Source organism: Emydura macquarii, unplaced genomic scaffold, assembly GCF_026122565.2.
Source record: "Emydura macquarii macquarii isolate MOO-44397 ecotype Brisbane River unplaced genomic scaffold, CSIRO-AGI_Emac_v2 contig_2676, whole genome shotgun sequence".
Taxonomy (NCBI): Eukaryota; Metazoa; Chordata; order Testudines; family Chelidae; genus Emydura; species Emydura macquarii.
This window is the reverse complement of record NW_027132813.1, coordinates 6,240,847-6,266,689: the sequence shown is the minus strand read 5'-3', so window position 1 is coordinate 6,266,689 and position 25,843 is coordinate 6,240,847. Positions and strand designations below refer to the sequence as shown.

Genomic DNA, 25,843 nt, shown 5'->3' with positions numbered 1-25,843 from the left:
CAGGCCACAATGCTTAGGTTGGAAGATCTGAGCCCAAATTCTACTTGCCTTACATGAATAGTTCTGTTGACCTGAATGGATTATTTGCAAGATAAGCAGAGTTTGACTCATAATGAAATCAACACAGAAGATGCTCGGCTGAAAGAGTATCTAGTTCCCAACTCATTATGTTATGCTTATAGGATGGTTCCATACATATTCACTTATACAAATCCCACTTTTCTTTTCACAATGGAAACTTACTCTTTTAGAATCTCTTAATGCAGAGTGAAAGAAAAGTGAGGAAAAATACATACTTTATTTCTGTTGGCTATGGTAGTATTGGATTTCCTTGGTTGGCAAATGTTTGTGTTAAGTTATTTGAAATAACCTTGATACAATCAGTGCTCAGAGCTATGTTATACCCTCTCAAAGTAAAATAATTCTATTTATAAAATAGGACTTATTTTAGTTTATAAAAAAGCACTCAGTTTAAAGGCTTTGTGTGGGATCTGAAATGTTATTTTGGGAAAAGGAAAACAGATGATAAGTTTGCTTAAGTGACTTTGTTTATAAAAAAGATAAAAACATTCATGTGTACTTGTATGTTTTAAAAACAGACAGTAGTTTTAACAGAAAACCACAACAAAACAGCTCTAAAGATAGATTCCAATATACTTATGGAAATGCATTTTGAAAGAACCTTTTCTAAAATACATCATTTAATTTCCTCATTTAAACAAGACAAATAAAAAATTATGAAATAAAAAAGACAAATAGGGAATCTAGAGTAACCAGATTGCTGAATGTCTAGCCCTAAATTACAGTTCTAAGTTAAAAAGTAAATTTAAATCATCTGAGAATCTTTCAAAATACTGTACCTAATGAATAAGCCTTCTCTGTGGTTGAAGCACTAAGTTAATAGAAAGCTGTATTCTGGTTAATGGAAAAGGTAAGTGACTATTACTTTACTATATCAACATTCATCGGAGAAGATGATTCAGTCCATTTGGATGAATTAGCTTAGATAAAATCTCTATAACAGGACTTTTTGTCAAGTGCTCACAATCTACAGTGATGAGCATGGTATAAAAGCCTAGATAGTTAGATGGCTTTCCACTGAAAGATAAATTCATTGGCAATATATTGCTATTTATCTAGCAACATATGTTGCAGTGACATCTGTATCCTAAAGTATCTTAAAACAATAAGAAAACCCCTTTAAAACCTGATCCCAAGAGATGCTATACACCTACAATTCCCAGTGACTTTATTGGGACATGAAGGTGCTCAATCTCCTACAAGATCAGGTATAAGAAGGTATTACTGGAATAGTTTAACTTGCTTGAGTTTGCTTTACTTGAATCATCTGGTCTAATAAGTACAATCCTTTGTTTCCACAGTGGTTTCGTAAAAGTGCTTCTAAGGTATGTGAAGGAAGAAGAAGGAAAAACAAAGGAAAAATTAAGTTCTGAGTATTAACTCACCTTGTTAGTTAGTAGCTGGCACACTTGGGGTACATAGTCAATCAGGCAGCCTCCACTGGGAAAGGCTGGGATGTGAAGGGCAGAGGATCCTCCAAGAGCACTAAAAAATAATTTTATTTTATAATATATCAGATGCTGCTCCTGTGGGACGTGTTAGTGATTCTTACACCCTCTCCTCCTTTCCCAATATAAAAGCCCAACACCACACTAAGAAAAGATTACAAACTGATTTATATTACCCCACGACTATGTAATAAATTTTAAGGATAGAACTGTAACATTACCTTATACTACTGCTGACAGTTTACTGACAGAATACATCTTTTATCAAGAGTATCAAACTATTCCAACTGGAAGAGTTAAGTGCTCGTATTAGAAAGTGGCAGACATACCAAGTATCCTCTCAAAGAATAGTTTTAATTTTATTTATTTAATGATTTGTATTATTTTTATCATCATTGCATCTAGGTTCATAGCAGCTTAAATGCAATCAGACATTACATCAAACGGTGCACAACAGAGAGTCTTACGTGTAACACCCAAGCACCCATAAATATCCCACTTATGTCCATAGTTATTCAAAAACAGTAGGTTCTTATTACCTTTGAGAGCCACTAAATAACATTTCCATTAACCCCTATCACATCCCACAAGTGTGAAATCAATACCTCATGGTCAACCATATCAAAGGCATATCCAATAAAATCAACATGAACATCTGACTAGAGCTGGACTGTTTTAAAATTGCATGTGGCCTCTCCTTTTCTTAACTACACATGAACTTTGTCAATCACCAGAAAGAGATCATCTGAATAAAGATACTAATTCTGTCCCTGTATCATACACTGGCCAGAAACCAGAATGATAGAGACCCAGGGCAGTGAGAGAAACCCAAAACTGTATTGCCGCAGCCTTTTCAATAGCCTTTCCCATAATAGGAAGGTTTGAGGCAGAGCTGTAATTGTCAAGGCCAGGAACTTCATCTGATGGATTCTTCTGCAAACAAGGCCATAACCAAAAAGCTGTTTGTACATCCAGATAAAGGCAATACCATTTCTTTTCAACAATAAACCTAATCCCTTCCCATTGTCTTTTAGCAATCATAAAGGACATGAACCTATCTTACAGGTATGGCTTTTATCTCTCTTTGAACTCTATCAATGAAACTAAACTAAACTCCAAAAGTTAAGATGTTACTTTGTCTCATGCTGTTTATGTACTGATCCCACAAAAACATGAGGATCCAACAGAACATAACTGAAAAGTAAGGTCTTTATCCTACAAAGGGATCCTCTGGCATGGATTCTTATGCCTTCACAGAGTCCTTCTTTGCCTCGGTATAAGTGTCTATACTGGCAAAACCCTTTGAAGAATAGAAGCCTAAATAAAAAAATTATCATAATGAGATACGCTGAAATCTGTTACTGAATGGAAACAGTCTGGACTCAGCAGACTGTTCACCACATGGAATAGTTCCATAAGTCTGGACTTTGCAGATGCAAGGATGAACAAGAAAAAGAAAATACTTTAGCTTGCATCGCAGCCACACACAACAAAACTCTTTATGCTGTAATTAGTCAAATATGGGGCTGTTTTTTTGCTACCAACTTTAGTGTCATTCTTGGTTGTTTTCTTTGTTGCAGGTCATCCACCTACAAAGGTGATGTGTTGAGGAGTATGGGGATGTCATTTGACCACTTATGGTTGATCAGAGACAGAAGCAGGATCATAATGTATTACCAGGTCATCAAAAGTGGGGCCCAATAGCCAAACTATAATTTCCCCCAGAAAATTCTGAAATTGTATTGAGATTTGAGGAATGAAACAGGGTCCTGATCCTGACAAGTTAAGAGTGGGCTCTGATCCTAGTCTGAAGGTGATAATGTTCAGTCCATGTCAAGTTTGCAATTACCACTCCCTATATTATACAAATATATTCCCTACTCTTAAACAAAGGAAGTGCTATTGCCCATTCCACAGCCTCTCTTGCCTCAGTTGCACCCAAGTCTAAGGATTCTCTCAGCAGTGAGATTCCACTGGAGATGATCAAAATACTACGAAGAAAATCACAGATTCCTCTTTTGATTCCAAAACACCATAAGAGAATCTCTAACAGTTTTCAAATGCTTCTTCTTTTCTTATATTGCCCTGGTCCAACCATTTTCCAGATTCTGAATAGTTATTTTAAATTTGTGACTAATGGGCTTGTCTATACTAGAAAGTTTTAACACTTTAACTGTAACAGTTACAGATAAAGTGGCAATACAATCCCCTACTATGAATGCAGTTATACCAGTATAAAAGTGCTTATACCAGTATAGCTTATTCTGGTTCAGACACTTGAAATAAGTGATACCATTATAAGACACTTTTATACTGATATAACTGCATCCACATTAGGGCTTATACTAGTCTTAATATACTGGTTAAAAAAACCCACCTCTAACTGACATACTTATATCAGTAAAACTTTTCTAGTGTAAAGCAGGGCTAAAATTGTCTAGGAAAACCAGAGCCAGCTTAAAACAGTAGAGATGGGGATAGCCCTCCAAACCATGAAGACATAAATGAAAGACAGAAGGCGGGATGCTTATTTTGCTGCTACTATACAGATTCTCAGTATGCTTGAGAACCATACTTGCCTTACCATTTTTAAAGTGAAAAATAAGTTGCCCTTTCACCATAAAAATGTCTTTAAAATGTTTCCTTTAATTATTATTCCACTGATTTCATACAAGAGGAGTTTTCTAGTCTGGGTATATTTTTAATTTGAACTAGTAAAAAGATATTTTAAAAACTCCCTTAGTAAATGAAATCCCCATTAAGCATGTGACACATTTTAAGAACCAATTTTTGCCAATTAATGGGAAATCAAAAATTTAGTCTATTTATTGTATCATCATGTATACGGAGTCTAAGGAAATAAATCCAACCTATATGAACTCAAGTCAGAATGTATGTTCAATAATAAAATACCTATGCATTTAAACTGCATAAATATCCGCATGCTACTAATCCCCTTAAATCCATTAATGGGGGGAAAAAGTGAGATGTCCTCTACAAGAAAGAAGGACTCATCAAAATGCTTAGGCACATATAATTATGTGGTAATCGAATAACAAAGATTAAAGGGCAGATAATATTTTGGGACAACTGGATAAAAAAAACCCTTAAAGATGTCAGACTTTTTTTTTTTTTTTTTTTTTTGACGAAGAAACACTTCTTGAGCTTTTTACAACTATAAACACAAATTGGGGTAGAAAAAGTTATTATTGGTAGCACTACAAATATTGCAATCTATGCAAAAAGTCTTGAGAAATGAGTTCACGTTCTCCAAACAAGCACTTATAATATAGAGAAGTACAGGATTACTGAGCATGCAAACCACAAATGGATACATTTTATTATATTTTATAATTTTTTACAGGTCTCTAGTACAAATGAATAGAAAATGATGAAATTATCTCTCCTGGAAGTGCTTAAAGGAAACAGGGTCATGGTGGGTTCTCAATCACTGACAATTTTTAAATCAAGACTGGATTTTTTTTCTAAAACATATGTTCTCGGAATCATTTTGGGGAAGTTCTATGGCCTGTGTTATACAGGAGGTCAGATGATCACAAAGATCCCTTCTAGCCTTGGAATCTATGAATGTATGAAAAAACTTGCTTCTACAATGTTGTATGAAGTTCTTAATCGTTCAATACAAGAAAGATGTAGATAAATTGGAGGAACTTATCTTAAATGAGTAAGATGTTGCAGTGTGCTGTAGGAGGAAAAACAAATTTAAAAATGTCTAAATATGTTTACCATGTTTAAACGTCAACTAAAGGGAGATATGATAAAGACCTACAACTGTATAATGGTTTTAAATCCCTATGAGAAGAATTGGTTAAGGTAGGCTAGTGGTTAAAATTGAGAGCAATAGAGAGAAAAGGAATTCAGCAAAGGAAAATAGAGTGAAAAGAAAATCTCAGAAAAAAGTCTCAACAAGAATGATCCGCTGAATTACATGGTAGTTTCTGATGGATCATGGCAGTACTCAAGTCACTGGAGATATTTAAAACAAATCTGGACAAAGTACTAAAAGAAACAGTCTTGCATTAGTGTAGAGATGGACACGATGACTTAACAGATCTTTCCCATCTCTAACTTCTATGATTTAGATCAGTCTCTCACAGACAGTATTTAAATTATGAGAGAAAGACTGTGAGGTATTCCAGCTGTTAAGAGTCTTTTATTGAAAGTTTATTTTAAGATGATGCTTACTCCAGTCATTACATATTTCATTTCATATACAATCAGGGAATTGAACCTAATTTCAACAGAAACTATCCAACGTCATACTGATAAGCCCTGCTGACTCATATAAATATCTGCCTCAACGGGTAAAAATTTAACAGACATACTAGAGCCTGACATTGTACTACTTTTACTGAATGATCTCCAGTGATTTCATTACTCTAAGAAAATAAACATTGTAAGTAGTTTCCAAAGATAAACAATTGAGAAAAGGAAGCTATGTAAATGCAATGTTGGAATTTACTGTAATGATTATTATTAACCATATAAACTCTAAAAGACAAATCAACTCAGCCTTTGTAGTCTGCTCTGAAGGATGTGTCTCTAGTATCTAATCAGTCCTCTCACCCACCCTCATCTGGGCTCTGCATGCCTCTTTCCCTCTTCTGAGTACAATGAAAATGTTAGCAATTCTCTATGCCTTTCCTCTGTGAAGGGCTAGAAACTGTCCTCTGGCGGGCTTGAGGGGGAGGTTGAGAAACAGCAACAAGAGAAGGATGTCTCTCTCAGAAGTGTAGGTCAGGAGAGGACACAGTTCAAGACAAAGGGCAGCAATTTGTGATTTGCTCCTTCCAAGAATTCTGGTCTAGTCCAGTTTCCCAGCAGCCAGAAACTCTCTCTTCTTCCTGGCACAGTGTGCCTGGAATAGCCTGTAAATAAACCAGTTCCCAGATGACCAACTTGGAGATTATCTACATTTCTAAGAATTAAAGAGAATATTTCTGTAGTTTGATCTAATGGATTAGAGTGGCAGGCTGCTGTGTATAGTCCCAGGTTTGGAGCTCAGTGGGGGCTGGAACTGCTATAGAGTTAGTACACTTGCCCCTCGAAGGGAGCAAGATGCACCACACTGCTCTCAAACCATCTGCTTTAGCTGATCTACAAAAACATTTATAGCTCAATGCTGCACAGCTGCAAAGTAGGTTAATACAAGGTAGGGTATTTAAGAATAGGTTCCTTCCATTGAAAGGAGGAGGAAATCCTGATGCAAAAGATTCTAAGGAATGTCCATCCTTAGACGTTTTTAAGGTGCAGCTTGACAAAGCCCTGGCTGAGATGATTTAGTTGGGGTTGGTCCTGCTTTGAGCAGGGAGTTGGATGAGATGACCTCCTGAGATCCCTTGCATCCCTAATCATCTATGATTCTAAATCTCCTGTCTGAAAAGAGAAAATGGTTGCACAGACTTTATTTAAAGAAAATAAAGGGAAACAAGGCCAGGTGGAACTCTGAACAGACATGCATGTTTGTTCCTTGTGCTGAGCTGGAAATTTGTTTGCCAAGTATTTGAATAAAATAATATTTTGCATTTTTATAGTGCCTTGCATCCAACGATCGCAGAGCATTTTACAAACGTTAACTAATTAAGCCTTATAACTGCCCTGTGAGGTAAGTATTATCTCTATTTTACAGCTGGGGAAGCTGTGGCACAGAGGTGAAATGTCACACAGGAAGTGTCTGGCTGAGCTGTAAAATGTACCAAGGAATTCCAATTCCAGCAAGATACAGTTAAAGATAAAACTGAGGAAGTGTACATGCACTGCATACACAGGTTAATACATTTTCCAAGAGTTTTAAAAAGATGTTTTTATGCTGTGTATGTTTTTTAAAATTTCCAGTGAAGGCTTTCCACCAATTATGTCTTTCTTTTTTATTTATCTGGAGATTGCTGCAACAAAATGCATCTGCTGTGAGAATGGAGGGAAGTAGCAGCAGCTTAATCAAAACTTAGGTTGCAGAAAATCAAGGATCACAGCAGGCAACATCTGCAAAGCAAGAACTAGACTGAAAGTCATGTTGTAGTCTGCTTGTGACATACTCATTTCAGAATTGATGGTGAATGGATAATGCACAATATTGATCCTGACTGGAAAATACAAATGTCTAGTCAAATGAATATTGTGTTTTTTTAGGGCCGTATCTTATAGGTCTATCAAGGGCAATAGCAGCTTGCAGGAAATGTTTGTTTTTATCTTGCAGGCAAGTGGTCTGGAGGAATTCATACTTTTGTATCCCACTCTGTCAGTCAGATCAGGTGGAACTGCCTGAGGTATGTGTTCTACAAAGTGGATCGGCTTATAATTTTTCTTAGAAAGAAGAAGGTAGTAACATAGAAATACATTCCATAAAAGACAGATATTTCTGTAGCTGCAAATTGCCAAGTGATAATACAAAAGTTTACAGGATGATAGAATACAAAATATACCCAGGGCCACAGTTATATGTTACATGACTGTTCAAAAGCGTCAAATGAATTGTTCTTATGTAGCAAAAACTGCAAAGCAAAGCTAAGCTGTTCTGTCAGCCAAAGATGAATTGTCAAGAAAAGAAGAACTATTTGTGACAGGGTGGGCCAGCTACAAAGGGTAAGTGGCTGCTTGGCTGTCACATGATTCAGCAGGATGTAAAGGAAGGAGCGTGTCTTTTTGTGAGGGAAGAGCAGAGAGTGGTACATAGTATAAGAACTCTGGTCCCATGCAGCATGTTCTGCTCTGGAGAATAGCTTTTCTTTGTTATTTAGTGAGTTTTTGTGTTTTGAATTAATAACAGTGCATTGAAGGAAGGGCCGGAAAGAGATATGGGCACAGCCCTGAATTCCTTCTGGGCTGGTGACAGAGCCTACCAGTCTACACTGCTGTCATTTTACATAAATCATTTTGAATGGTTTGTCTACTCACTATTTAAAATAAACTTAGATTTGTGGTTAATTTGTGTGCGTGTGTTCACTGCATATTAAGTACTCTTCACAAATAAAATGGATGCCTATTTCTGGGATGAAATCAAAAGATTTGTAACATCATAGTATCAACTTCAGTTATTTCATTAAATCAATTCCATAGTGAGAAAAAGCAGAGGGAATATGATGAGGACATTTTTTTTGTTTTGTTTTTTGCAGTAATTGCAAACAGAGAAGCCTAATTACGTGACAACTAATCAAGATTGTATTTAAAAACAAGTTTTCCAATGCTTTGTTAGCATTTTAAAGAGGCCTTTAAAAGGCTGTAATCTTAACAGATGTCCCAACACCAAGATTGTATTAGAATGCAGAAAAACCTTTTAAAAACCAACAATCTTAGCAGATATTGCATCATTAGGATTTAGTTGCACATGTAGATCTATATATGCTAGGGGGGTTCTCAAACTTTTTTTTCTGGGACCCCTTTGAAAATATTTCAGGCTGTGACGTCCCCCCTATGCCATGCCGCTCAACCCCGCATGTCGTGCCACCCTTACTTCTGCACTGCTGCTGGAGTGGCACTGCCTTCAGAGCACTCGGTCAGCAGCCGCTATTCTCTGGTCACCCAGCTCTGAAGGGCTCTGGCTGTCAGCCATGCAGAGGGCTAACAGCTGCAGTTCTGGTGTAAGTGGGGGCTGACCACTCACAATTCCTGCATAATAACCTCATGATCCCTTGAAGGGTCCCAACCCCCCAGTTTGAGAACCCCTCTAGACTCTGCCACCTATGACACAAACATAGCTATACTGTGTATGTAGTTAGTCTTTGTAACTATGTTTTCCTATCATTGTTATCCATGTCCTCGCTCGCCAACTCCCAGTCTGTTATACCAACTTGTGGCTGTACCTACTCATACCTAAATACCTACTTGTTGCATCTCAAAGTTGACTAAGATTTTTGGGGTAGGGACTCTCTCTTACTATATGCTTGTACAATGTCAAGCACAGTGCAGCCCTGGCTCGTGTTCTGTGAATCAAACTTTAATTATATTTATGGATTCCCATGGTCAAACTCAACCAGTGGCTAATCTACATTAATAGTGGTTTTGTTCTGCAATTAATATAACTGCAATTAATGTAACTCTTAAGCTTGTGGCATTGCTTGTGTTTCAGGTTGTTTGTTGTGCCCATGTTGCTATATGTGTTTAAATGGCTTTGTCTCAGGAGGCCCTCTGTACATACAATCCAAAGTTCTTCCACAGCTCTTAATAACCTAATTAAATTGAATAGCTCTCCTCAAGAAAGGTTCAGTATCATTGCATTTAGTTTATTCTCCGCAGGTTTATAGAAGTTCCTGTGCTTGTGCCTGAGATTCTACATGCAAAAAACAAAATAAATTCAGTCATACTTCACCTTCCTTAAAAGATTCCTCTTTCATAATTGCAATGAGCTACAGGGAGGAAGGAGGGTCCAGTGATTACAGCATTCAGGATTTGGGAGATCCAGGTTCAATTCTGTGCTCTGCCACTGATTTCCTGTGTGACTGTGGACAAGTCAGCTGGGTGCTCCTCTGCCTATGTTGCCTGGAGAGCCCAGTTCAGCAGGTGTGTTCAGAGGCCATGTGGCTGCACACAAAACAGCTAGAGGAAGTGGTGGCGGCTTCGTTTATACCAGTTATCTCAGTGGTTATGGAACTTACCTAGGGGCTGTAGGAGATCCTCGTTCAATTCCACCCTCCGCCTGATGAAGTAAAGCGATTTACTTATTATAACAGAGGCTACTTCCTCCTCTTCGACCACCTTTCCTGGGTTATTTTATGTGGAGGTAGGCAAGCACCTAACTCATTCTTGCAAGAAAAGCTTAGGCACCTAAGCCACCTAACTCCAGGAAAGGGGGATCCTGGCTGTGGATCACAAGTGGAGATAAGTACCTCCTGAAGCCTGGACTTAGGAGTCTGACTTTATGAAAGGAGCAAGGCTTAGGACACAACCCTCTAGTTGGCATCTCCCACTGGCTAGCTTAGATGACTCTCTGCCTAGCATGCTCATTTTTGTGGATCCCACTCTTATGTGCCTTTCTCTCCCTATGCATTGTTCATGGAGCCTAAGTGCCTAACTCAGGAGTTGTGGATCCCAGTGTTGTTCCACTGATTTTCTAGCCACCTAAACTTTCTTTGTGTGGACCCAGGCCTTAGTGTCTCTGTGCCTCAGTTCCCCATCTGTAAATAGGGACAATGTTACTTACCTATATTCACATAAATTTTGTGAGAATAAACACTATTAAAAAGAGTGTGAGGCACTCAGATAGTATAGTAATGCAGTCCATATTACTATAGACAGATAGAAATATACAATACTTGATTTTCTGCACTGTTATGTGGACTAGGAGCCCCAGACACTTTTGACCTTTTTGACCTGAGTCTTGAGTTATCTCACTGTCAGAGAAGAAAACACATGTATCAGCTTCCTTTTCAACAGCATCAGCAAAGGAAGGAACATGCATGTGAGGTAACCCTGTATACTCTGGAATGGGTATTCTCTTACACAATAGCATTTTATTTTTGCTCTGTGAGGGGAAAGAAGTGGGAAAGATTTTTATATTTCTGAAGATGAGGCACAATGAGAAGATATGCACACACTCTCATTTATACCTGTACCCAGTGTCAATATACTATGCAGCAGCAATACACCCACCAGCAAGTGATATATATTAATGATTTGTACCCAGAAATATTACTAATAAGCTGTATTTTTGAGGCAAAAACACATAAAATAATAGCAAATGACATTTTTGAGTGGTTATGAACCATATGGTTGGAAATTACCCAGTCTTGAAAATGTAAATAAACAAAAACTTGTCTGGACATGGTAAACCTGTTTTTGTATTAAGTTTTTTGAACCTAAGAACTTGTCTCTTGGATTGGCCAATGTTAAAACATGTTAAATCCCATTTACTGGTTATGGAAGGCAGGCTTTATAGACTATAGCCCTTTCTTTTACCTGGATACACCCTTGTTAACGCTCTCAATCTCTTTGTCCTGCCTTATTTTGAAATTCCAAGCTCTTTTCAGACATAGGCAACTGTTTAAAGAGATCTGTCATTCAGGATGGCTATAAGGAATAGCAGCCTGAAGCATGTGAAAAGGAACTCCCATCTTCTCTCTTTTTTCCTGATTGAAGACAGGTATAATGGTCTTTGATCTCCTGCTCTGTTTTCTTTATTTGTTACTAAACACTTCTCTCTCTCCTTTTTTTTTTTTTTTCTTTTCTTTGCAGCTTCATCACTTTTAGTATATTACACCATTTGGCACAGGCGACAGAAGGAACCACATCAAATAAAAGAATGTGACCACAAAAGCTGCCTTGAGAACCATGATCCCAGATTTGTTGTCAATTTACCATTTTCAGACTCACTCACCCATAATCAAATCCTCCCTATCACATTAACAATGTGGTGTTGTGCAAAAACATTGAAATTCTGCTTCAGTCAGCAGCACAGAGCTTAACAATACAATGAGACAACAAAACATTGCTCCTGTTATTAAGAAACATTCAATCCTAAGCTTATGATAGTGTTTTCTTCCCATTCCAACAACTCTCCGCCAACAGTAAGGTAAAAGCTAAACGTTACTGCGTGTAGATTCAAATCTACTGCAAACTAAAATGTACACAAAAAATAAAATAATTTTAAAAAAGTATTTTCATCTCAGAAATTGTGCTTTAGGACTGGGTTGTCAGGCACACGGCACCATTTTTATAGTAGCAATTTTGCACCTGTAATTAAGTCCATTACAATTTAGTTCACTCAGACATCTATGTCCCTGACTACTGGATACAATTTGACTTAGACATCTAAGTGACCTAAAATGCATGGGCAAATAATTATGGAGACAAATTGTGCCCAATATTTTACCTGGCAAAAGAGGGTCCTGGTTAAGGCCAGGCTCAATATCTGGTTGTTGGAAAGTAAAGGAAATTTAAAGTTTTCCTTGTTTAGTCTCTGGGGGCTCTGGGTAGGAGTCTTTGAATAGCATCAGTCTTTGGGATTTGCAGGTGCAGAAACATGAAACTCCTATTGTTAAAAAATGAAAATTAAAAACTAGAAGCACCTTGTTCCAGTAGCTACTTTCAGATTTACTAAAGACTCAGGGCTTGTGAACACAGGATGTTAGTGAGGAGCAAGATAGAGTCTGAATGTACAGAGCCCTAGCTTCTCCACACTAACTCCCCATCTGGACACTCTTACTGTGCCTTTGTGCACTTTAGCTTAATACACCTTAAAGAGTACAAAGCTAACCTGCAGCAGAACAGAGTTAGTGTGCAATAATGGAGCGTCCACATGGGGAGTTAATGTAAAGTAGCTAGCGCACTGCAAATACACACATTGCTAGGCTGCACACTAACTTCCCCATGTAGAGAAGCCCTCAGTGTGTGACCTTGGGTGAGTCACTTAAATTCTTTGTTCCTGTGTTTGTCCATCTGCAAAATGAGGGTGTTAACACTTACCTATCTATCAGTGGTATAATGTGGTTTTTATGGGTATGTTTGCAGAATAACGTAAGAGCCTTGACAGAGAATCACCTGTAAGAGCAAAGTATTATCATCATTGTGGTCTTGTTATATCAACTTGTGGACCTTCCTGCCATAAAACTCATAAACAGCAGTTAGCTTGTGGCATATCACTCACTATAGATAAGGTGAATATACTAAAAAAAGTCTTATTTTAAATTTAATTGTCTTGGGTTCAACCCGAATAAACTTTTTAATACAAAAAATCATTTTAGTGTATGTGCTTAAATATGAATAATAGCTCAGCTGATGCAATGATGAAATATATTTCTGGGGACATGATCTCTATCCCTAGTAGTTTACTTTTTTTCCCTCAGGAGAAAAAACCATGAATTATAAAATGAATGGAGAGCTCACCTTATAATTAGAGTATTTTATATTTATTTTAAACTCAGATGTGGGCAGTAAAGGGGAAAGCCAAACAGATGATTTTGCAAATTTTAAGATTTCTTGAGGTTACTGGATTAATATAAAAGTACAAGAACTCTAATAATTCTATAGTTTTTCGTTTCTTTAGTTGCTTGATTAAGTCCTCTTTGTTCCGGGATTAATTGTATTCTAATTTCCTCAATAGAGATTCATGATGTCTGTGTAAAATATGTAGAACAGTTTGCTTTATACTATCCAAAGGAAATAGAATGTTATAGGCGGAAAACAACATGCAGAGAGATCACTGTATAAAAGGGAGAGGTACAAGGTTTCCATAAAACTTTAAAACTATTGAAAATCTCGGTTGATGGTGGTAGAAAGGGGAGTTCTCTCACAATTTCTCTCTTGTATCTCATGCCACAGAGAGCAGACAAGAATATTTATATGGTGAAGTTCAGAACCCAACTAACTGGGCTGTCAATACATGGTGTGTACACATACACGTACACACACACAGGTATAGATATACTGCACATAAGTCTTAATGTTATTGTTTTTCACTCAAAGGAATCTAACTTTTTAAAAGACCATTATAGGAAATCCAATGCTCACAAGGAAGATCCTGATAAATTGTTGCTCTATAGATAAAATTACCTTCAGGGGATTCCAATTATATCTCAAAACAGATACAGTAGAAATGGAAAAGGTTAAAGAAAGGGCAACAAAAACGATTAAAGGCCAGAAAGGCTTCCATGCGTAGAAAGGCTGTAAAGATTAGGGCCGCTTAGTTTAGGTAAGAGGCAAATAAGAGGTAATATGATAGAAATATATAAAACAATTAATGGAAGAGGTATATTATTCAGTCCTATTCATCCTTGCTCATAATATAAGAACAAGGGGACAAATATAAAACCAATAATATTAAAACTGAGTAAAATACATTTTTATTTATACACAATACATACTTAACCTCTGGAATGCATTGTCACAGTACAGTATTATAGCGTTAAAAAAAAAGGATTAGATATGAATTGCTGCAGTTACGTGAGGCACATAAAACATATAAGGAGCATAAACCCACATGTTTCAGGGCATAAAGTTACGCTAAAAAATTAGGAGTTCTTAGAACTGTGTATGAGCCCATTTGTGAGAGGAAAGATGGGAAAAGGAAAATAATTAAAAGTAAATAACATTCAATTTTGGGAAAAAATTGAAGGAGAATATAAAAACTCCAAACTATTGAAATAAAATAGGGTTATTCTTAAATTTTAAGAAATCTCCAAATTATCATTTGGCAAGAAGTTACCATATACAACAATGATACAGCAAATCAAATAAGTCACAGTAAGCTAACAGTGTTGAAATTAAATATCTGAACAAGATCTAAATCAATTGAACATAAATTTAAAGCTTCTTCTTTTTAAAATATTTCTGAAACACAGATGAGAAAACAATCTCCTAAAGTTCCATAGAGCTAGCAGTTTTGGCTCCATAGTCAAAGCTGTAAAAGGCTTCTGTCATACTCTGTGTAGGCTCTATTATGGGTCCCCTTCTAACTTCCTAATAAAAACTCCTTTAGGGTTGAAATTTGCTATGTTGACTGTGACTATAGAGGAGAATACTTTTTGTTGTGAAAGTTTGAAAGATAGTGGTCAATGTGTTTCTGAGTTATGGGCACATACAAATGTAACATGTTTAACATTCTTTTTGCAAATGTAGAAAATGTATTTAGGAAATCATAACAGAAATGCCTGGAGTGTGAGAAATGAAACGGAAGGCATTTGTTAATCTCAGAAAACTAGAGAGAAGAGTTTTTAGGGGAAAAAACCTTGTATTTAATTGATAAAATTCTTAACATTTTTCTTTTTGACCTGTTTCTCTGATGGATTATCAATGTAGAATTAATTTAGACAAAGGAAATAATTATTGCTATTTACTACTGCACCTGAAAATTTGTTAGATAGCTCACAGTAGAAATAGGAAAACATGGTTCTTGTGCCACAGAGTACATACGATCTAACATCAGACACTACACAAATCTATGGGCAACTACACAGTAGGGATGAATTAGCAGGGTTATAGCAATGAGATTATACAGTTACTCAGCAAAGATTTGGAGCAAAAATAAAACACAAGACAAAACAAAAAACATTTTTAAATTGCTTGTTACTCATTTCTTACAGGGAGTGTGGTAGATGTCTTAAGAAGGGATTTGAATGAGGAGAGGGTAGTGACCAGGAAGCATCTCTCAGGTAGGGAACTCCATGCATAAGAGATAGTGTAGAAAAAAACAGGAAATGGTTGTGAGGAAAACAGACAGATGGAGCACTGAGGCTGAAGAAAGACAAGAGACAAGCTTAGTTCAGCAGGTATGGACATTATGTCAGGTCTTAAAGATGAGGTCAAGAAGTTACAACATGATGTGGTGAGGAAGAGGGAGCAGAAAAAGAATTCAAGATGGAAAATTATATGGTCAGGTCTATAAGCCAGGACAATTTAGTGGTTGTTTTCTATCTGAGGAGAGTGATATGAATGTTGGGGTAATTGGAGATGTGGCAGTTATAAACATAGAATTATCGAACTGTAGGATTGGAAAGGATCTCAAGAGGTTATCTAAGTCGAGTCCCCTGCACTCAAGGCAGGACTAAGTATAATCTAGATGATTCCTGACACGTGTTTGTCCAACCTGCTCTTAAAAATCTCTAATGACCGAGATTCTATAACATCCATAGGCAATTTATTTCACTGTTTACCTACACTGAGAGTTAGGAAGTTTTTCATAATGTCGAACCTAAGGGCTGGTTCACACTGACCGCGCGATTTGGTGGCAGTTGACGGGAGTTACGCAAACTATGCAGAGTAGTTTGCATAACTGATGTCGACTGCTCAGCTTCTTTTCTGCGCGCTGTTCACACTGTGCTGTTCCTGTCGACTCAGCACTACGCTACTTGAGGGGGTGGACTTACTCAGTCGACTTCCTGATCAATAGAGCGGGTCTCACTGACTGCTCAATAGATCCTGAAAGATCGATCTGGCGGCAGCGATTTTGCCATCGTCAGTGTAAACGTAGCCTAAATCACCCTTGGTGCAATTTAAACTCATTGCTTCTTGTCCTATCCTCAGAGGTTAAAAAGGACAATTTTTCTCCCTCATCCTTGTAACAACCTTTTATGTACTTGAAAACTGTTATTATATCTGCTCTCAGTCTTCTCTTCTCCAGACTAAACAAACCAAATTTTTTCAATCTTCCCTCATAGCTCATATTTTCTAGTCCTTTAATAATTTTTGTTGCTCTTCTCTGGACTCTCTTCAATTCATCCACATCTTTCCTGAAATGTGGTGCCCAGAACTGAATACAATACTCCAGCTGAGGCCTAATCAGTGCGGAGTAGAGCAGAAAAATTACTTTTAGTGTCTTGCTTACAATACTCCTGCTAATACATCCCAGAATTATGTTTGCTTTTTTTCTTTTTTTTTTTTTTTTTTTAAAAACAACGATGTTACACTATTGATTCATATTTAGCTTCTGATCGACTATGACCCCCCAGATTGCTTTACACAGTACTCCTTCCTAGGCAATCATTTCCTATTTTGTATGTGTGCAACTGATTGTTCCTTCCTAAGTAGAGTACTTTGCATTTGTCCTTATTGAAATTCATCCTCTTTACTTTAGACCATTTCTCCAGTACCTCCAGATAATTTTGAATTTTAATCCTGTCCTCCAAAGCACTTGCAACCCCTCCCATCATCGGCAAACTTTATAAGTGTACTCTCTATGCCATAATAATAAGAACTAAAATGAGAGTTTTTGATGCCTGAATGAAAAACCAGTTCTTAGAAACGTTGTGGAGACAAAAGCAGAAGTATCTGTCCACATCTTGTATGTGCTGGTTGAAGAACAGCAAAGAACTGATGAAGACCCCAGGTTATGGGGCATAATGGAAAGGATGGTGATATCAACAAAGAGAAAATAAACAAAAAGTAAAGAAAGTTTTCCACAAGGAAGTGAGAGATTGTTACCACATAAAGAAGTTTCTACATTTCAGCCCCAAAAATTTTTACATGAGAGGGATCTGACAGATATTTTACTATCACAGTGTATTGCTAACTAATGTAACACGCATCAGCATGATAACACATAAATCATTCAAAGACAGAAAAATTATTTAAATTCCAGCATACAGAAGAGTGTTTGGCTATGAACTGGGCTTTTGATTGTCCTTCCCCTGACCCTTTTCTCCCTTAGACAAGTGGATCCCTTTTTCTAAACTAGAAGATAGTATCTAAACTTAATTTTAACAAAATTTGGCACTGCTCAAAGTAATTGGCAAAACTGTGTTTAAAAAGTATTAGATAAAAAGTATTATAACCAAGTTATAAATAAATTCTGCAACTAAGCGTAGACTGTATAAAAACAGATGAGGAAAAACTATATTTATCATGTCTGGATAATTTAGTCCTGTTAACAGGATAACCCTATCACTGAAATACACCATAACTTTAATTCTTTGACAACAATAGAGAAGAAGAAGCTGTAGTACCTCTAGGAAATATTGCATTAGAATTTAAAGATGTAAAAACGTTTCCATGTTGTTTAAATATTTGTTCTGAACCCATATTACCATTAGATAAGTGATGGTAATGGGGGCAGTACTGAAATTGGTGTCTGCAATTTAACTGTGAATTTACAGTTCTTCAGACATTTACTTTAAATAGTCCCTGCTATTTTATAGGTGACTTTATAAATCTTTAAGTTAATGAAGTTTTGACACACAGGAGGTCTGCTCAGTAAATCTAGTTTTTTTACTCAGAATCATTTTGCATGCTTAAAAGTGCAAGCCTTTCAGCTCAAATATACCACCTCAAAGCAAGAATTATTAAAAAAAAAAAAAAAAAAAAAAAAAAAAATCGGTTACATGTCAAATGGAGATGGGAGTTTGGATGTTGAGAAAAACATCTGGCTAGATTTAGGATCTGTATATGTTTTACTTTAATTCTTTTCCCTACAGATATCAAGAAACTTTAAGCATATAAAAAGGAGTTAAATATCATGAAATTAAGCAATCCAAAATGAAACAAGACAAGAAAATACACACTTTGTGAGCAGTCTTCTGGACGAGAGTTGGATAATTCTTGATAAACATCTGAGATTTATGAATGGTGAAGATCACTGAGAACTTTTCTGCATTGAGCCCATGTGTGGTATATCACACCATTTGTCTTGATTTGTGATGCTGATTTCTGTATTGCAGCCCACCCCATTGCAGAAGTGGGAATTTCCCATGGAATTTCACTATACAGAAGATTTATTCCAATGTACTTATATATCTTGCTCCTCTCTCTACAGGGAATGTACACTGTAAATGAATATTTGTCTGGATAAGACCGACATAATCTACTTGAGATATTGAGTTCCTTTGCAAAAAATATTAATGAACGTTCATTGAAATAAAAACTGAATTTGCATGGATGGTTTTCATAACTCTTTTCATTGTTTTTTCCATGACATTTATATGAGTGCATTTTGTTCTTAAGAATGTCTGCAAAAAGCAAGCAGCACAAATACCCATGTGAATATGTGACCCCCTGAAAACAGAGGGAACCGTGGCTGTGTCACAAATCACAAAGACCAACCTTTAGCAACTGTAGGGAGGATTGTGAATAACAATCACAGTAACAAACTTTCAACCCTAGATAGTGATTTACATCGGCTACACTTTCAAGGCTATTTCTACGATGAAAAGGATAGAGATATAGTTTGAAAAGAAAAGAAAGCAGAGAATAGTGTTATTATTTATCATGTATAAATCACAGATAAAATCAGAGCAGAGTGTTTGTGCATGCACAAGTACAACTGCGAGCTAGCCCTTGTAGATTAAGCATAAAATTGCCAAAAGCACCTAAATGACTTATTAACTGAAGTCCCACTTTCAAAAGTGACTTAGGTACTTAGGAACTTATGCTTCACTGAAAATAAATGGGACTTTTGTTCCTAAGTACCTGAGTCATTCTTGGGGGAAAAAAAGATAATTAGGTTCCTAAATCACTTAGGCACTTTTGAAATTTTTACTCAGACTCAAATTTACTGTTATATTGCTGTTGCTCTCCTTGGGGAAGCATTCATTAAAACATAATGAGTATCTGGAGTAAAATAATTCATGTAACTAACAAACACAATTTGGTTATAATTTATTCCTTTATTTGTTTTTGACGTTTCTGTTTTGCTTGCTGCATACTGTTTTCAGAGCTGTATAATGTACAAATGAGGACGTGCACTCAGCAATGTCTCTTTAGCAAATATGTGCTTTGCACAGGTGTACATAGGTAATGGGTGGAATTAAGACACACGCCTCTTGACATAATGAATTCAAATATAAGGAAGGGAAATTTTAAAAAAGCCATTCAAAGTCTGTGTGTAATGTTTCATAGTAGGGAATACACACACTGATTATACCCCAAAAGAATGTGTTTGCTACAGATACTGGCTAAAAGGACCAGCAGCCAAACATCACCCATTCATACCATTTATTTTTAAAAGCTAACACTAATATCCAGTGTTATCCACTAATATCCACTATTCACACACTCTTCCAAAATAATTAATAACCTACAATTGTTATAACATCACTAACAACTTTCTAACCATTTTCTTTGTCATGAGCAGGCTAGAAATTCAACTGAGCACATTTTTGTCTTTGGGCAAGCTTATGTCCTTTTTTAAAAAAAATAAAATAAAATAAAAAGAGAAATCTTTCACAGAACTATGAGAGAGTAGACACAATGGACTGCAACTGCTTTTTTGAGAGACTATAGTCTATTGTGTAAATTACTATTTAACGACATTTGAAGTATGGATTATGTAAATGTTTATTTAAGGACTTGAAAAATGCATAGTATTGACAGGCCTACTACATTAGATTATCATGTAACTGTACATCCAGGGAGTTTTCAAGACATGCAGTATTGTGCCAGTAGTTGAACGTTCACTTGGAAAGCTTGACACTTGGTTCCACTTCCAACAGAGATCATGCTCATAATTAATTACGTTATGAGGTGTTGTTAACAATAAATTTGTTCAGGATTCTTAAATTAATCATTAAACTCAGGACGATGGATGAAACTAAAATTACCATATTTAGCATTTTTTGGTACTCTGCATAACAGTACCTGCAAACAAAATAGATTTTTGCCATGTTCATATTTAATTATAGCATCACTCTAAGTTTGTCAATGTAAGGAACTGGCAGCCAACTTTATATCTGTAAAAACAGATGGTGAAGGTATTTCTTTAGATTTATGGCTTTTGATAATTAAAAACAAAGGGGAGGGGGGTGATTCAACCACCTTAATATAACTGGAGTTCTTTGAGATGTGTGGTCCCAATCTACATTCCATTGTGGGTACACATGCACTCCATGTGTCTGAGAGGGGAGAATTCTTGCAAGTAGCATCCACTTGTCTGTACCTATGCCCCTGTTCTCCTTATGCTCCACATCAAGAGTATAAGGAGCGGGGCAGACTGACTGGTTCTCCAGTTCCTTCTCTATTGTCAATCTAGTCATGATCCGCAGCAAAGGAGAAGGAGAGCAGGTAATGCAATACAGATAGGGAACACACATCTCAAAGAACTCCAGTTACAATGAGGTAACTCATTGAGGTAACCTTTCTTCGAGTGCTGGTCCCTATCTGTTTTCCACTGTCAGTGGATGACTGACAAGCAGTGCTCAGAGAGAAGGGGTGTTTGAGGATGAAAGTGGTATGGTGCTTGTAGTACTACTGTCCCAAAGGATACATCAATGATGAAGTCTTGGACCAAGGTGCAATGTCTTGTAAATGTGTGGATTGAGCATAGCTGCCTGCAAATATCAAGCAATCCACTTACAGATCCCTCTGAGAAGATTCCTCATATTCATTCCGCTATGCCAACAAACAGCCTAGAGGACATCCTGATCTGTTTTGGTCTCTGCAGGTACAATGTCAATGGTTATCGCACACTGACAGAATGAAGTCTATACTCCTTGCTAGAGGCATAGGGCTTTGGGAAAAACACAGATAGGTGAACTGACTGGTTTATATGAAATTCCAAAACTACTGAAGGAATGAATTTTGGGTGGAGTCATAGTGAGACATTATCCTTATGGAATATTCTGTAGGTGGATCAGCCATTAAGGCGACAAGTTCACCTACACTTCTGGCTGAGGTGATGGCAACAAGGAAAGTGACCTACATTGATAGCTGAGACATGGAAATGTAGTAGTGGCCTGAAGGGAAGTTTAGTGAGTGCTGAAAGCACCACATTCAGATCCCACTGCGGGGGTTGGTTTCTTTGCTGGTGGAAAGGTTCTGAACAGGCCTTTCAAAAACCTGTCTATTACCAGGTGGGTAAAAATCAAGTAGCCATCTGTTGGTGGGTGAGACACTAATTGCTGCCACATGAACTTGTATCAAGCAAAGGGAAAGTCCCATCATCTTGACGGTAAGAAGATATTCTAAAATAGCAGGAATATCTGCTGTTTCTGGAGATATATAGTTTTGCGGGGCCCAACAGAGAAATGTTTCCACTTTGACTAAGTACCATTTTCTGCTGGAGTCTTTTCTGCTATTATTAAGAATGATTTGCACAGCGTCAGAGCAGGAACATTCATGAAATCTGTTGATGGGCAGGTAGGCTCTCACCTTGACTGAACCCAAGATTGCTCCTACAAATTCAATGGTCTGTTTAGGAGTCAAAGTAGATGTTTCCATGTTTATACAGATTCCCAAGGATGCTAGAAGGTGCAGCTGCAACAAAGTTGACATTGATTAAAACACGCAGGTGAGAACAGCTGGTTAGAAGCCAGTCGTCCAAGAATGGGAAGATGGTGGAGCCATCTTGTTTGAGTTAAACTGCTACTACTTTTGTGAAGATTGAGAGCTTTAGTGAACTCAAATGGAAGCACCCGTATTGATATTGGTGAGGGCTTGCCACAAACTTGAAGAATCATCTGTGAGAGGAGTGAATAGCCACATGAAAGTATGAGTCTTTCATTTGGAGAGCTGTGAATTATGTGCCTTTTTGTAGGTATGGCATTATTGATGTTAATGTAATCATGTGGATGTCTTTGAATAAACTTCTAATAAAATGTTCAACTGACACAGGTTGAGAATGGATCTCTAGTCTCCTTCCTTCTTGGAGACTAAGAAATACTTTGAATAGAACTTTTTTCCTTGATGCTGAGAGGGTACCTGCTTTATTGCTTCTTGCTGGAGAAAAGAGTGCACCTCCGAAAGGAGAATTCCCTTGTGAAAGTGGTCCATGAAAAGGGTTTTGGGAGAGGTAGGCAGAAAAACTTGATACTATAGCCAGAATGTATGATGTCCAACATCCTCTTGTCTGTTGTTCTCACCACCTGGATTTGAGAAAATTTTGCTAGGCATCTCCCAAAAATCGATTTTGGAATTGGGTGGAGATGGCATTGATATTGGCTCAGAGCTCAATGGCATCATGTCAAAAATATATTTTGGTTGGAAGGTGAGATTGGTTAGCTGCTGCTGAAGTTGAAGACACTGGGTACTTTGGTATCTGCATCTTTTGTTGTTTGTGAGGTGGCTCATAGGAGAGCTGGGCATAAAATGGCTGCAATACTGGCCTTGATTTGTGGGGCTGTTTATGACATTTTCTCTTAGGGGCAGGTGTATACATACTCAGGAAGTGGAGGGTTGCCCTAGAGCAATGGTCCCCAAACTGTGGGGCACACCACCCAAGGAGGTGCAGAGGAACATTCGGGGTGTGTGGTGGAGCCAGACTAGCCCCCACAGGAGCAGAAAAGGAGCACCACCCAACCCTGCTCTGCCCCCCAGCTCTGCTCCAGTCCCACCCCAACCCCACGTCCTGGCCCTGGCTCTGCTTCTGGTTATGGCCCCAGATGCAGCTCTGACCCTGGCTCCCAGCCCCACTCCCAGCTGCGGCCACAGCTCTGGCCGCAACTGTGGCTCTGCTCCCAGGCGTGGACCCTGGCCCTGACTGCGGGCCCTGCTCTGGACTGCAGCCGCTGGTTCCCAGCCCCGACTACAGCCCCAGCTCCCAACTGCAGCTCCTGGGAAGGTGCAGACTGGGTAAGGCGGTAGCACGACCAAAAAAGTTTGGGGACCACTGCCCTAGAATCTTTCAGTAAGTGCAGAGTCTCATCCACATTTTTTGTTGGGAAGATTAGGTCTCATCAAAAGGTAAGTCTTCAACCAAGTTTTGAACCTCCCTGTGGAACCCCGAATAGTGTAATCACAATTTCCATTATATCACAACAGCAGTTGTCATGGATCTCAATGCCGTATCAGCTGAATTGACTGGGACTTGTAATTAGAACCTTCTGATCCCTAGTTTGCTCTCATCAATAAGGGCTTGAAATTGAGCCCTGTCTTCCTGAGGCAATTTATACTTAAAGTCCAGTAATTTAGAATAGGTAAGGAAATCATATTTGGAGAGAAGGGCCTGATAAGTTGAGATCCTAAACTACAAACTAGTAGATGTAAAGACCTTCCTCAACAAAAGGTCAAGATGCTTGGCCTTCTTATCTGCAGGGGTGGCTCTTGGGTTTTGTTGTGTGGATCTTTCAGTGGCTATCTGGACCACCAAGGAGTTCGGGGCAGGATGGGTGAGTATGAACTTTGCTGCCTTCACCGGGACAAAGTACCATTTCTCTGTCCTGGATTCCTGAAGGTGTCTGCATTTCCCTTGTGAGGATCAGATCCGATAAAAGGGAAATTGGGGTCCAGGAGGGCCAAGATATCGTCAGGAGTAGTATAAGTTACTGATACCTTCAGAGGTTGCGATTTGTCACTTTGTACCACTGGACTAGGTGTTGAGAGTGGTTTCTTATGGGGTACCACTGGTGAACGAGACTCCAATCCCAATATCTCCAGTGGTACCAGTCATGCCCGATCTTTCGGGTCTTGAGGTTTTGTTTTAGGTGGTACCATAGTCAGTGTTGGGGTTGGTGCAAAGGCTGGTACTGAAGGAGTCTTGACTCCTATGAATCGGTTGAATATGCCTATCTGGCTTAGTAGGGCCTAAGTCCTTATGGCGTGGGCCTGAAGGCTCACCCAACTTGAACAGGCTCAGAGAGCGATCCCTCCTCTTACAGGGTCAAGGTGGGAATCTGCTTTTGTATTTGTGAGCGTGCCTTTTACTCTCCTGAGATGGGCCAGCCAAAGAGTCCTTTTCTCTGCCCCTCTCCATTCTGGAATCAGACATAAGTAGGGGGCAAATGCCTTGTTGACTCTGGCTGATATATGGGGGATGAGGGGTGTCTGTTCAGCCTGGGTCTGACTGATGCCTCATCTTGTGCTCCATAAGGTGTTTTCAAAGTTGAAGCTCTCACACCTGGCATGTTCGGCTGGGGAAGGAGTAGCAGATACTGCACTTGAAAGAGATATGTGCCTCCCCAAAGCAGCACAGGCAGTGCTGGTGGTTGTCTCTAACCAAAAAGGAGAGGGAGCAGGAAATACATTTTTTGGAGACTGGGGGGGGGGGGGGGTGTTCCCCACCATGGGGATTCTAACATTAGCAAACTAGAACTATCAAAACATTCACAACAAAACTAAAAATAATACAAAACTATGAATATTTACAGGAAGAAGAGAAAGGATCAGCTCCAGCCACTGGAGGATTCTGATTCAGGCCATGTGGCAGTAAGAAGGAACTGGAGAGGTGGTCGGTTTGCCTCACTTTTTATACTCTTGGTGTGGAGCATGAGGCAAGAAGGGGCACAGGTGCAGACCAATGGATGCTATTTGCAAGAATTCTCTAGTCTCCAGAGCATGGAACACATGTATATCCACAGTAGAATACACATAGAAACCAGAACTTGAAGAATGTCACATTATTTTTATTTGAAAATTGGCTACTTTATTGTTACTTCACATGTTTCAGGAACTTCTATGTCAGGGTCAGGAGCCTCAGCCCTTGAGGAAGCCCACCTATGATCCCCCTTCCAATAGTCTCTGCCTCCCCACCTATTCCTTGCCCCTCCCTGCTGGCCGTGAAAGGCAGCTGCTGAGATACGTTGTCCTGACAGGGGAGTGGGGGGAGACCCTTTGCCATCTATGTTCTATTTCTGTAAACAATTCAGATTGCTCACTCCATTTAGGGTAACTGTTATCCTCCCTTTCCTACAGTTTTTCCCCCGCAACCCCTTTCTTAATCCCAGCTCCTCAATCTGCCTATCTCCTTCCTATGCCTCCACCTGTTTGAGTCCCCCACACATACAGTTTGATCCTCAGCACAAATTTGCCCATCCCTCTCTTCCAATTTGCCCCCTCTGCACTCTTTTGTAACCCCTGTTAATAGCAGCAAGCATATTATGATTCCAAGTCAGAGCAGAATAAGGTCAGCAACTTCAGCAGATGTTACTGAGCATGCTCAGTACTCAGCAAAGTAGCTAACTGTGTCAGGAAGCAGTTTGTGCCACTATATTGGCCATGCTCCC

General features: G+C 38.4%; 1 protein-coding gene across 2 annotated transcripts in view; it reads right to left on the bottom strand.

Moving 5' to 3' along the window:
• The window catches only part of BABAM2 (BRISC and BRCA1 A complex member 2), a 309,803-nt gene that overhangs the window by 63,628 nt on the left and 220,332 nt on the right, over nt 1-25,843 (bottom strand). For both annotated transcript variants that reach the window (XM_067564795.1, XM_067564796.1), the window contains exon 8: nt 1,467-1,566. In XM_067564795.1, the coding sequence (XP_067420896.1) occupies nt 1,467-1,566 (100 nt within the window). The remainder of the gene's footprint in view (nt 1-1,466; nt 1,567-25,843) is intronic.